At 41.8% G+C, this 14,350-nt stretch overlaps 2 protein-coding genes across 7 annotated transcripts in view; one reads left to right on the top strand and one right to left on the bottom strand.

Moving 5' to 3' along the window:
- polr1c (RNA polymerase I and III subunit C) overlaps positions 1 to 14,350 on the top strand; it is a 50,824-nt gene that overhangs the window by 26,185 nt on the left and 10,289 nt on the right. The window lies entirely within an intron of this gene.
- On the bottom strand, positions 2,543 to 7,713 carry LOC133509626 (uncharacterized). The gene is made up of 2 exons (XM_061836849.1): positions 7,214 to 7,713; positions 2,543 to 7,177 (listed from the first exon to the last, which is right to left on the bottom strand). Exon 2 carries the CDS (start codon positions 6,340 to 6,342, stop codon positions 5,356 to 5,358), a length of 987 nt encoding a protein of 328 aa, XP_061692833.1. The 5' UTR covers positions 6,343 to 7,177; positions 7,214 to 7,713; the 3' UTR covers positions 2,543 to 5,355.

Here is a 14,350-nt window from a genome sequence, read left to right as displayed (position 1 = left end):
ACACACACACATGGCCAAAAATTAGCATTCAAAGTTCATAATCTAAAGAATAATAGTAAAAAATTATGTTCATTTCTCTTTGGCGTTGGGCGACTATGCAAAGGGAATGGTGAGTGACAAGACGGAGGAGGAGGCAAACTTTGACACCCATGCGAAAACATACGTACAAACATACACATGCACACAGCTTAATTCCACTTAAGTTTCTTGGGGCCATGATGCTGAAAGATGAATGAACTTGCAAAAAACAAACACAAAAGTTGTACTTTTCCAATGTGTATTAACCCAAGGAGGACCACCAGGGGCCCCATGGGAAGAGGAGGAGGTGAGTGCAGCGGGACGCAAAGAATAGACAGAAAACGAGGAAGCAGGCTCAAGGAGCAACAATGGGGCCCCCACTGCACCCACCAGCTGCTAGAGTTGGGTGCACGGACAGGCACGAACAGGCATTGCCCAGCACCCACGGAATATGGGTGATTCACCAGCACACCATCAATACAACCCAAGAGGTCACCCCAGTGGTCCCTATTTCACATATTAGGAAGGCGTGAAGAAAGTTCCGACCCCACCGATGCAAACACAGGGACAAGGGAAGAAAATCCTCACTCCATGTACCCTGTTATCATCCAAACCAATTTGAAATGTTTGGGAAAAAAAACTAAGTAAATTATGTAATAACTGACAACAAAGAATTGAGACAGAAGTTTATTTTCAAACTTAAGGCACATACCCAGACAAAGAAATCAAGTCTATATTTAGCATGTCAAGGAAAGGTGACCATCTCTCTACGTAGTTATGTAATTATTTTTCATTCTGCGGACGTTTACTTTAAAGCAATATATTCTATTATGACATTTAGCCACTGACATGGATAAGTTAATTTTTCCACTTTGAATTATTTTCTTAAAGTGTATGTAACGTCAATTTTCTGATCGAGACGAAAATATGTTCAACTTTACCATAAAATGCATATCCAATCACTCACATTTGCAGAGCGCGTTCGCGCCTGTGCACCATCGCACTCGGAAATCTGCACAGTCGAGCACGAAAAATCACGTGCGTAAAATTAGTTAAGAGTAGAAAAAATTGAAAGAGCTCGCTTATTTTGTGTAGTCTTGACATTAATTTACGTGTTTATTTCATAAATGTTATTAACAAAACAAGCCTGCTCCTAAACAATCAGTATTCACCCGGAAACAGGAAATGCTAGTTAACCGTACTGAGCATGATGGAAGTAATGCCGAAAGAACATGTTCCGAGCGGCTTCACGTACTGCGAGCACATTTACGTCAAAAGTCATCAACATAATGAGCCATATCAAAGGAAATTTCGCAAACACCGGGAGTGCTCAATGCGTCAATTGCAAGGGACTTTTGGTTGAGCGTGTGACGGCGTGGTCCCCCCCGACCCCAAAAAAGCCGTGAGACTTTCATCCACCTCGTCGCTTGATTCACGTGTGGCCAATACATCAAGCACACACACATGAAGGCACGTTCTAGCAAGCCGGCCCCCTATTTACGACAATGCGCGTGTGCATCCCTTCCCCACCCCCGGTCGATCGCGAGAGGCTGGCTGCTTGAAAAGTAGATCTTGAAAACGTTTCTGGGATATAACACAGATAATGTTTCAGTATCTAACTATAATAACTATAAGATGGTGGTTTACTTTGACTTGATCGAAGTTCTAATGTTAGTTTGTCCATCTATCTGAATGCAAACAGTCATTTTCCCCATTATCTTGAAGTTGAAAGCTTTTCCCCTCTCTATGCTCTAGGACAGGGGTGTCCAAACTTTTTGCAAAGAGGGCCAGATTTGGTAAGGTGAAAATGTGTGGGGGCCGACTATTTAGCCTGACATTCTTTGAACCATTAACATTAAATACAAATTAACTTTTTGGGATTTTTTTTAATTTAATTACAAATGGCATACTTTTACTTTTACATTTTTTTTTACATTTAGGTTTTTACCGAAATCACAAACCACAAAAAATTAAGAAAACTATAAAGGATATCTAAGTTCATGTGAAACATTACATATTATTCACTATTATATGCTCACTGTAGGAAAAGTGCTGAAAACAAAACAATGATCACTGCATATTCAAACTGTGATTTTGACCATCACAAAAAAATTAACTGAGATTTAAGAATTTATTCAACTCAGAGGACTTAACAAAGGTCTTGCCTGCACTAATGTGAAGGGTGATACTGGGATCTTGACTGCAGTATGTAGTCCATGTCTGGCTCAAGAGCAGTGGTTTTGATGCGCAAGACGTCACGCAGGTGAGAGTCACTCAGTCTCGTCCTCATGCGGCTCTTGTTAATGTTCATAACGGAGAATGTCTTCTCGCACATGTATGTGGAGCCAAACAAGCTCAGCATTTTCTTAGCAAATGTCCGAATTGCTTGGAACCTGCCTTCATCCAGCTGGCGGTAGAAGTTGACAAGAGGGAGCTGTTGGTGCCGACTGCGATGCTCGGCGTCACACTGCAGCTCAATGCGCTCCAGTTGCAGGTGGTCTGGAGCGTCATCAGGGTCCACGGAGAAAGGAGAGGAAAAAAGCGTGATCTCCTTTTCAATAGCTGCAAAGTCCCGAAAGCGCTGCTGAAACTCCTCAACCAGAGATGAGATGTCTGCTGCATACTTTGTCATTTGCGCACTGATATTGATCTGTGGGAAACTGGTCACAATTTCCTGCAGCGACAGGAAATGTGCGGTTTTGGGCTGCGCCTGTGACAGGTGTCTTTGGAAAAGTAGCAGCTTGGTCCGAAAGGCTTTGATGTGTGAATACAGTTGGCTTACCACTGCATTTTGCCCTTGAAGGCTTGTGTTCAGCGCATTCAGATGTCGCGTTATGTCAACTAAAAATCCCAAATCAGCCAGGTCCAGAAGCTCTTCACTCACGTTCATGTCATTGTCCACTCCTCTTAAAAAGATCAGTAACTGAGCGGTGTCGGACGCATCCGTGCTTTCATCGCACGCTAACGAGAAAAAGTCAAACTCAGTTCCTTTTGCCTCTAACTGTCTCTTAATATCTAATGAAACGTCTTCAATTCTCCGTACCACAGTATTACGAGCCAGGCAAATATTGGCAAACTCTTGCTTCTTCGCGGGACAAATTTTCTCAACCATTTTCATTACACAGTCTTTAATAAATTCACCCTCAGTGAAAGGTTTGCAGTGCTTTGCAATCAGCGTTGCCACTTCGTAGCTTGCCTTTGTGGCATTTTCATTTGACTCACGGACTCTTGTGAAAAAGCTTTGCTGTGCCGTTAAAACAGCTTCCAGTTGCTTCACTTTTTCACCGCGTTTGTTCCCAGTTAGCTTGTCGTAGCTAGCATGTTTCGTCTGGTAGTGCCTCTTGATGTTGAATTCCTTGAAAACAGCCACAGTCTCTTGGCAAATTAGGCAGACAGTTGTTTCGTATTTCAGTGAAAAAATACTCAAATTTCCACTTGTCCTGGAAGCGGCGGCCCTCGCGGTCAACTTTCCTTTTTTTGTTTACAGACGCCATGTTAGAAATGGGCTGGGCTGAAACGATCACGCAAGGTCAAGGGTCACGGCGGCCAGAGTGCGGCCACAGGGCTACTGCCATCTTCTGGTGAAATGAAAAATAGCTTTTTGTACACATGTATTTTATACTGTGGTCAACAGTGCTGGCGGGCCGCATATTATTGATTTCATGATAGAGGCCGCGGGCCGGTAAAAATTTGTCCACGGGCCGCAATTGGCCCGGGGGCCGGACTTTGGACATGTCTGCTCTAGGAAGATATAATCGACTGGTAGCTTTCATCAATGGATTGACAATAGTGCAGTAAATTATGATAGATTATAACAATACATCATGATGAAATTAAATGATTTCATGATATTAATGTTTAGTTTTGAAATTGAATGTCTATTGACCTATTTAAAAATGTCTGTCTTCTTCTTTTCCTTTCGGCTTGTCCTGTTAGGGGTTGCTACAGCGTGTCATCTTTTTCCACCGTAACCTATTTCTTGCATCTTTCCCTCTAACCCCAATTGCCATCATGTCTTCCCTCACAACATCCATCAACCTTCTCTTTGGTCTTCCTCTCGCTCTTTTGCCTGGCAGCTCCATCCTCAGCACCCTTCTACCAATATACTCACTCTCTCACCTCTGAACATGTCCAAACCATCGAAATCTGCTCTCTTGAAACTTGTCTCCAAAACATCCAGCTTTGGCTGTCCCTCTAATGAGCTCAGTTCTAATCCTATCCATCCTGCTCACTCCTTGAGAGAACCTCAACATCTTCATTTCTGCGACCTCAAGTTCTGCTTCCTGTTGTTTCTTCAGTGCCACCGTCTCTAATCCGTACATCATGGCCGGCCTCACCACTGTTTTATAAACTTTGCCCTTCATCCTAGCAGAGACTCTTCTGTCACACAACACACCAGATACCTTCTGCCAGCTGTTCCAACCCGCTTTCTTCACTTCCTTACCACACTCACCATTGCTCGGGATTGTTGACCCTAAATATTTGAAGTCGTCCACCCGTGCTATCTCTTCTCCCAGTAGCCTCACTCTCCCCCCTCCACCCCTCTTATTCACGCACATATATTCTGTTTTACTTCGACTAATCTTCATTCCTCTCCTTTCGATCGTGTGTCTCCATCTTTGTAATTGTTCCTCCGCCTGCTCCCTGCTTTCACTGCATATCACAATATCATCTGCGAACATCATGGTCCAAGGGGGTTCCAGTCTAACCTCGTCTGTCAGCCTATCCATTACTACTGCAAACAGGAAGGGGCTCAGAGCTGATCCCTGATGCAGTCCCACCTCCACCTTAATTTCTTCTGACAGACCAACGTCACACCTCACCATTGTTCTGCTGCCATCATACATGTCCTGTACTATTCTTACATATTTCTGTGCTACACCAGACTTATGCATGCAGTACCACAGTTCCTCTCTTTCTCTAGATCCACAAAGACACAATGTAGCTCCTTCTGACCTTCTCTGTACTTATCCACCAGCATCCTCAAGGCGAATAATGCATCTGTGGTACTCTTTCTAGGCATGAAACAATACTGTTGCTCGCAAATACTTCTTTCCTGAGTCCAGCCTCCACTACTCGTTCCCTTAACTTCTTTGTGTGGCTCATCAACTTTATTCCTCTATAATTCCCACAGCTCTGAATATCGCCTTTGTTCTTAAAAATGGGAATTAGTACACTTCCTCCATTCATCAGGCATCTTTTCGCCCGCTAGTATTCTGTTGAATAAGTTGGTCAAAACCTCCACAGCCATCTCTACAAATTGCTTCCATACCTCCACCGGTATATCATTGGACCAACTGCCTTTCCATTTTTCATCCTATCTAGTGCCTTTCTAACTTACCCTTTACTAATCATTGCCACTTCTTGGTCCTTCATACTTGCCTCTTCTACTCTTCCTTCTCTCTCATTTTCTTCATTCATCAACTTCTCGAAGTATTCTCTCCATCTATTTAGCACACTACTGGCACCAGTCAACACATTTCCATCTATATCTTTAATCACCCTTACCTGCTGCACATCCTTCCCATCTCTATCCCTCTTTCTGGGCAACCTGTAGAGATCCTTTTCTCCTTCTTTCATGTCCAAGCTGGTGTACATGTCATCATACGCCTCTTGTTTAGCCTTTGCCACCTCTACCTTTATCCTACGTCGCATCTCAATGTACTCCTTTCGCGACTCCTCAGTCTTCTCAGTGTCCCACTTCTTCGCTAATCTCTTTCCTTTTATGACTTCCTGTATTTTGGGGTTCCACCACCAAGTCTCCTTTTCCCCTTTCCTACCAGAAGACACACCAAGTACTCTCTGATCACCTTGATTTTCGTCGTCCAGTCTTCCGGGAGCTTCTGTTGTCCATCGAAAGCTTGTCTCACCTCTTTCCGAAAGGCCGCACAACATTTTCTTTCCCAACTTCCACCACATGGTTTTCTCCTCTACCTTTGTCTTCTTAATCTTCCTACCCACCACCAGAGTCATACTACACACCACCATTCTACGCTGTCGAGCTACACTCTCCCCTACCACTACTTTACAGTCAGTAATCTCCTTCAGACTACATCGTCTGCACAAAATATAATCCACCTGCGTGCTTCTACCTCCGCTTTTGTAGGTCACTATCTGTTCCTCCCACTTCTGGAAATAAATGTTCACTACAGCCATATCCATCGTTTTTGCAAAGTCCACCACCATCTGTCCCTCAAAGTTCCTTTCTTGGATGGCGTACTTCGCCATCACTTCTTCATCGCCCTTATTTCCTTTACCAATATGTCCATTACAATCTGCACCAATCACAACTCTCTCTGTCTGGGATGCTCCGAAGTACTTCATCTAGTTCCTTCCAGAATTTGTCATTCAACTCTGGGTCACATCCTTACCTGTGGGGCATAGCCGCTTACCACATTATACATAACACCATCAAACTCCTATTTTAGTCTTATCACTCGACCTGATACTCTTTTCACCTCCAAGACATTCTTAGCCAGCTCTTCCTTTAAAATCACCCCTACTCCATTTCTCTTCCCATAGACTCCGTGGTATAATATATATATAATATAATTAAACCCTGCTCCCAAACTTCTTGTCTTACTCCCTGCTCTCTTGGATGCACGATATATTAACCTTTCTCCTAATCATCATGTAAACCAACTCCTGAGCTTTTCCCGTCATAGTCCCAACATTCAAAGTCCTTACACTCAGTCGTAGGCTCTGTGCATTCCTCTTTTTCTTCTTATAGGAATCCGTTTTCCTCCTCTTCTTTGTCTTCGACCCAAAGTTGTTGAATTTCCACCGACGCCCTGCAGGTTAGCAGTGCCAGTAGCGGTTGTTGTTAATCCGGGCCACGACCGATCCGGTATGGGATTCTTTAGATGAACGCTCATATTTGTTTGGCACAGTTTTTACGCCGGATGCCCTTCCTGACGCAACCCTCTGCATTTATCTGGGCTTGGGACCGGGCTCCAGATTGCACTGGATTGTGACCCCATAGGGCTGCATTGTCTGTCTCAGTCTGTGCAGTGTAAATAAGTTATGGTTATGGTATTAGTTAACAACTACAAACACGGGTATAACGACTCAGTAAATTATTTTAAGGTCTTGAGATTCTATCCCTAATCACGCCCCCAACTTTATATCTGCGGGCTTGACTGGTGGACCACAACCGTAACTTTATATGTGCAGGCATTATTGACCACACCCGTACATTTTTCAAATGTGAATGATTGCATATCTTGTTGTTATGGAAAATGCAAGTATTTATGAATTGAAGTCCACGAACTTTGACCTAGTTTCCCGCACCTGAAAAATGCCTCCTTTCCTGTGAATTACAGCTCGGGGACCTGCTGTTGTGGGACTAACTTATAATCGTATCATTGCCTGTTGACACTGAAGAAAAACCCATTTGTTTCGAGATTATAACCTAAAACCAATCTGTAAAAATGGTGAAGATGTCTGTGGTTCAGTTTTGGAGCAATTTGAATTATTCTGGTCAGTTTACATTATTTTTCCAAAGACCCTTCTGACAGTGGGTCAAATTTGTGGAAAGAAGAGTTAATTTTTCCCAAACCGAGTTAGCAGTCTGTCATATGCAGTGAACATTTCACCCTGGACTCTTTTACTGGCAGACTCATGTCTAAGATGGGTTTTAAACCTGGATCAGTGCCTACCATTCAGCCATTTCCGACAGCTAAACAGATCGGTGTTGTTAAAGGGACCAAATGCGAACTTGGATCAACCTCTGAACCTGGACATGGTTCAACAACTTCAGCCGCCCCACAGAAAGTACCAAAACTGTGAAGAGCTTTTGTTAAAGGACAAGTTGTGGAGGTATGTTGATCATCTTTTATTTCCTGAAAACTGTGAACACTGTTAACATGATTGAATAAAGGCAGCATATGTCATTCTTGGCGAATAATATTTTATTACCGCAAATCGTTTGACCATTCTCAACTACAAAAACTCGGTAATATTGTGTACAAATGGCGGCACGGTGGAGAAACTGGAAAGAATTTGCCTCACAGTGCTGAGGACCAGTGTTCAATCCCAGGCCTCCCCGTGCCTGTGTGGGTTTTCTCTGTGCACTCCGGTTTCCTCCCACATCCCAAAAACATACAACATTAATTGGATACTCTAAATTGCCCCTTGGTGTGGTTGTGAGTGCGGCTGTTTGTCTCTGTGCCCTGCGATTGCCTGGAAAGCAGTTCATGGTGTACCCTTCCTCTTGCTCATTGACAGCTTGGATAGGCTTCAGCACTCCCGTGACCCTTGTGAGCATAAGCGGCGAAGAAAATGGATGGATGGATACAAACCTTTTGTTTGTGCAGGGTTTTTGATTTTAATAAAATTCTACGTAGCATTAAAACGAGCAGTAATTACATACTAGTCACTCACAGAATAGGAGACCTATTTTCCAGGGTTTGTACGGGTCAGGGAATTTATGGAAATCATGGGAAGTAACGTTTTCCAGATCTTGGAAAGTCCGAATTACCAAAAAAATATTTGGCTTGGGTCAGGGAATGTCATGGGATTTTCAGTCACTGTGGCCTGACGGGTGCAATTGAACTCGCAAGTCTGCAGAATTAAGCACGAAAAATTACCCGTGTAGAATTTGTTAGGAGTAGAAATACATAAACATTCTCAGCGCACATGAAAACCAATCAAGCGCGGTGTTTTTCTCAGTCTCATGATAGTTTACCTGACTCCGCCCCCTTCGGCTTTTAAAGGGGCACACTCGTAATTACAAACACCGTTAAACATGCTGCTTGTGTTTACTCGCGATAATAATGGTAAAAGTATAAAAAAAAAAAGTGCTCTTGCTTTTAATGAATGTTGGCGTATGTGAATAATAGAAGAAAAAGTGGTGAAACTGGGTGAGATTTTCTCTTTTTTTGAGTAAAAAAGGTCTGGTCTGAAGCCAAATTAGAAAGTACAGAATGAGATGTGTATAATGTTAAAATTCCATCTTGGCACAGCTTGATAGAGGATGAAAGCATAGACAATACAGTGCACAAAAAGCTAATTCTGTATTTTAAATACAGGAGACCTCATAACATTAACCTTAAAACTGGTTGGGAGCATCATTCAGCTTTCAACATGCATTGCTAAAGATATTCTGCAGGCAATAATTCAGTTTTACAGCAAGAAAAACAGTCATTGTGGGTTTAAAAAAAAAAAATTTAAATTTACAGTTCATAGTCGCCTTGTTTTTGTTAGCAATGTATTTTTTTTGTTTGTTGACATTTTCATTGTAAGCTTAAACAGCATAAAATTTTTCTTGAAAATATTCTGATGGGACTGTAAATGCTGTAATCTGAATCTTTGAATGAGGCATGTAACTTCAATGAATGACACTAATCTGGTCACAGTGCATACATCTTTGGCTCACAGTGGTCAAAGGGGCCGCTCATGGCGTTAGTTTGCTCAGACACATAAAAAATTAGAGGGAACGTCGGTTGTAGAAAAGTTTGAAGCCCAAGGCTTGCATGCACAAAGCCTTCGTAACTGAAGAGTACGTTTACCTTAGAGCACAGCAGATAAGAAACCACCTACGAGCGTGCTTTACTGCCATGATGTAGTAATAGGATAAGCAAACTCAAAGGTGAATGACTTTGCAAAAACATGCCCATGTCTCTGCTGATTACACGTAAAGCCAATGAGCTTCTTATCAACAATACTTTTATACACTTGTAAATGTAGTTTATATTTTTAATAGCCATAAATTTCACAGTCATTATGATGCACCTGCTACATTGTCAAAATTTGGAATTTATTATTTAAGTGGCAACAGACGATCATACAGCTGAAATATTTCTGTCTGCCCCAACGAGTCAATCCAATATTAGTCATGGAATTTTGTATTTAGTAGCTGGAAAGTCATGAAAAATTCATGGAATTTTAATTCTCTGGAAGTGTACGAACCCTGTTTTCAACTTATAAATTTTTGCACCATGAAAGTTCTTTATCCATACATTTTTTTTCTTACTTTATAAACTTTGAACCTTATTTTTCTATCTTATTTACAGATGTTGCAGGAAGCATCTTGTGTACAAGAGGTTGAACCAGCAGTCTGATGAAGTCCCTGTTCACGAGAAAAGAAAGGAACAGCAGAGAGAATACTGCAATGTGTATTTCAACCTCAGATGGCCTCAAGATGCTCAGACCAAATAAGCATTCAGAGAAAATGTTATGACAAACATTTATACAGAATGTAAGCATACAGTTCAATTAAAATGTGATTTTTAGTTCTGTGCTATATGTTTACTTCATAAACATCCACAACATTTACACAAAGACAAAACAAAAAAATTCAGGATGTAGGCCATTTCAATCCTGTATACTTTTGGCCATCTGCGACAAATTTTAGACACACAGCAGGATGGAAGTGGCACCTGTTTTTTTTGTACCTCAAATTCCCCAACACCATCTCACAAGCTGTCGATAAGTAGTGTAGACCTCAAAATTAGAAAATCTACTCATATGACAGTTTTCCACAATGGAACTTTGAACTTGCATTGATTGAACAAATGCTGCTTTTAGCAGGAACAATAAAAATAATTCTTTATTTTAAAAAAATCTGAATGTAAAAGCTGTACTAATTTGGAGAAATATTTGTAATTTTTAAAATAGCTCTTGGAATATCCAGTCATTGCCGTTACTGTTGCCTGAATTGGAGATCAGCAACCTCAAGTACTCATGAGTTAAGACAGGTGGCAATAAAACCTGAGTGCACTGCAGTGGATGGTCAGGATAATCTGCCATTTTCTGGTGAATATGTTGACTCTCACTCTCTACAGCAATTTTATTCTGTTTCCATGGGTATGCAGCATTTACATGCACACCGGTGGCTATAAAAATAAACAAAAATCTGTTCACATTCACAAACTTAAACAGCTCTAAGACCCTTATCAATGCAGTGCACAGTACCATCCACCCCATTTACATTTCTATTTTAAGCATTTAATGCCCAAACAAAACCACAAAATACCGATTTACAGTTTTCAGTATAAAGTTTAGCAGTTTGCTCATGACATTTTGGGAAAATTGTGACTAAAATGGGGATAGGACAGTTCTGGGTACTGTCTGTTTATGGCATCAGTTTAACACGTGAAATTATAATGATGAAGAACCAAGTTATGACCAGCTATTACTCAATTTAACGTGACGTTTTCAGAATCAGAATCAGCTTTCATGGCCAAGTGTGTAAAACACGAGGAATTTTTTCTCCGGCACCTGGTGCTGCCCTGGTACGATATTCAGAACAAGGACCAACATTGAACAAGAACAAAGAAAAAGAGACATTTCCGTTTATAGGAACTATTCCTTATAAGACGTGCAAGATGTAAAGTCTTTATAGTGATGAATCGTGCGGTCTACAAAATATATATTAAAAAATAATTATATACAGTAAAGAAAATAGGTATTTTAACACCTTGCTATATTGCAAGTTCTCCCACTTAGACATCATGGATGGGTCTGAAATTTTCATCGTAGGTGCATGTCTACAGTGAGAGAAAGAATCTAAAAAGAAAAATCCAGAAATCACAATGTATGATTATTTTTTTTTATTATCATTTGTGTGATACAGCTGCAAATAAGTATTTTAATACCTATCAGCTAAAATTCTGACCCTCAAAGACCTGTTAGTCAGCCTTTAAAAGTCCACCTCCACTCCATGTATTATCCTGAATCAGATGCAACTGTGTGAGGTCGTTAGTTGCATAAAGATACCGGTCCATCCTATACAATCAGTAAGACTCAAAACTTGTAAAATGACCAAGACCAAAGAGCTGCCCAAAAACACCAGAGACAAAATTGTACAACTCCACATGGCTGGAAAGGTCTACTGAGAAATTGCCAAGCAGGTTGGTGAATAAAGGTCCACTTTTCAGCAATCATCAGTAAATGGAAGAAGCAAAAAATGATGGTCAATGCCAGTCGGAGTGGAGCCCCATGCAAGGTATCACCTTGTTGGGTCTCAGTGATCCTTAGAAAGGTGAGGAATCAGCCTAGGACCACACGACAGGACTTGGTCAATGACCTGAAAAGAGCTGGGACCACCGTTTCCAAGGTGACTGTTGGTGATACACTAAGACAGACATGTCCAAATTCCGGCCCCCGGGCCAATTGCGGCCCGTGGACAAATTTTTACCGGCCCGCGGCCTCTATCATGAAATCAATAATATGCGGCCCGCCAGCACTGTTGACCACAGTATAAAATACATGTGTACAAAAAGCTATTTTTCATTTCACCAGAAGATGGCAGTAGCCCTGTGGCCGCACTCTGGCCGCCGTGACCCTTGACCTTGCGTGATCGTTTCAGCCCAGCCCATTTCTAACATGGCGTCTGTAAACAAAAAAAGGAAAGTTGACCGCGAGGGCCGCCGCTTCCAGGACAAGTGGAAATTTGAGTATTTTTTCACTGAAATACGAAACAACTGTGTCTGCCTAATTTGCCAAGAGACTGTGGCTGTTTTCAAGGAATTCAACATCAAGAGGCACTACCAGACGAAACATGCTAGCTACGACAAGCTAACTGGGAACAAACGCGGTGAAAAAGTGAAGCAACTGGAAGCTGTTTTAACGGCACAGCAAAGCTTTTTCACAAGAGTCCGTGAGTCAAATGAAAATGCCACAAAGGCAAGCTACGAAGTGGCAACGCTGATTGCAAAGCACTGCAAACCTTTCACTGAGGGTGAATTTATTAAAGACTGTGTAATGAAAATGGTTGAGAAAATTTGTCCCGCGAAGAAGCAAGAGTTTGCCAATATTTGCCTGGCTCGTAATACTGTGGTACGGAGAATTGAAGACGTTTCATTAGATATTAAGAGACAGTTAGAGGCAAAAGGAACTGAGTTTGACTTTTTCTCGTTAGCGTGCGATGAAAGCACGGATGCGTCTGACACCGCTCAGTTACTGATCTTTTTAAGAGGAGTGGACAATGACATGAACGTGAGTGAAGAGCTTCTGGACCTGGCTGATTTGGGATTTTTAGTTGACGTAACGCGACATCTGAATGCGCTGAACACAAGCCTTCAAGGGCAAAATGCAGTGGTAAGCCAACTGTATTCACACATCAAAGCCTTTCGGACCAAGCTGCTACTTTTCCAAAGACACCTGTCACAGGCGCAGCCCAGTACCGCACATTTCCCGTCGCTGCAGGAAATTGTGACCAGTTTCCCACAGATCAATATCAGTGCACAAATGACAAAGTATGCAGCAGACATCTCATCTCTGGTTGAGGAGTTTCAGCAGCGCTTTCGGGACTTTGCAGCTATTGAAAAGGAGATCACGCTTTTTTCCTCTCCTTTCTCCGTGGACCCTGATGACGCTCCAGACCACCTGCAACTGGAGCTCATTGAGCTGCAGTGTGACGCCGAGCATCGCAGTCGGCACCAACAGCTCCCTCTTGTCAACTTCTACCGCCAGCTGGATGAAGGCAGGTTCCAAGCAATTCGGACATTTGCTAAGAAAATGCTGAGCTTGTTTGGCTCCACATACATGTGCGATAAGACATTCTCCGTTATGAACATTAATAAGAGCCGCATGAGGACGAGACTGAGTGACTCTCACCTGCGTGACGTCTTGCGCATCAAAACCACTGCTCTTGAGCCAGACATGGACTACATACTGCAGTCAAAATCCCAGTATCACCCTTCACATTAGTGCAGGCAAGACCTTTGTTAAGTCCTCTGAGTTGAATAAATTCTTAAATCTCAGTTAATTAATTTTTTGTGATGGTCAAAATCACAGTTTGAATATGCAGTGATCATTGTTTTGTTTTCAGCACTTTTCCTACAGTGAGCATATAATAGTGAATAATATGTAATGTTTCACATGAACTTAGATATCCTTTATAGTTTTCTTAATTTTTTGTGGTTTGTGATTTCGGTAAAAACCTAAATGTAAAAAAAAATGTAAAAGTATGCCATTTGTAATTAAATTAAAAAAAATCCCAAAAAGTTAATTTGTATTTAAGGTTAATGGTTCAAAGAATGTCAGGCTAAATAGTCGGCCCCCACACATTTTCACCTTACCAGATCTGGCCCTCTTTGCAAAAAGTTTGGACACCCCTGCACTAAGACGTCATGGTTTGAAATCATGCATGGCACAGAAGGTTCCCCTGCTTAAACCAGCACATGTCAAGGCCCATTTTAAATTTGTCAATGACCATTTGGATGATACAGAGGAGTGATGGGAGAAATTTTTGTGGTCAGATGACACCAAAATTGAACTTTGTGGTCATAATTCCACTCACCGTGTTTGGAGGAAGACGAATGATGAGTCGATATTCCATTGATTGTTTCCGTGAGTAGGCATTTCACTTCGTCTTCGTTACGACGTA

The sequence above is a fragment of the Syngnathoides biaculeatus genome, chromosome 12, assembly GCF_019802595.1.
Source record: "Syngnathoides biaculeatus isolate LvHL_M chromosome 12, ASM1980259v1, whole genome shotgun sequence".
Lineage (NCBI taxonomy): Eukaryota > Metazoa > Chordata > Actinopteri > Syngnathiformes > Syngnathidae > Syngnathoides > Syngnathoides biaculeatus.
Note: the sequence above shows the minus strand (reverse complement) of the source record. Positions and strands in the feature narration are given on the sequence as shown.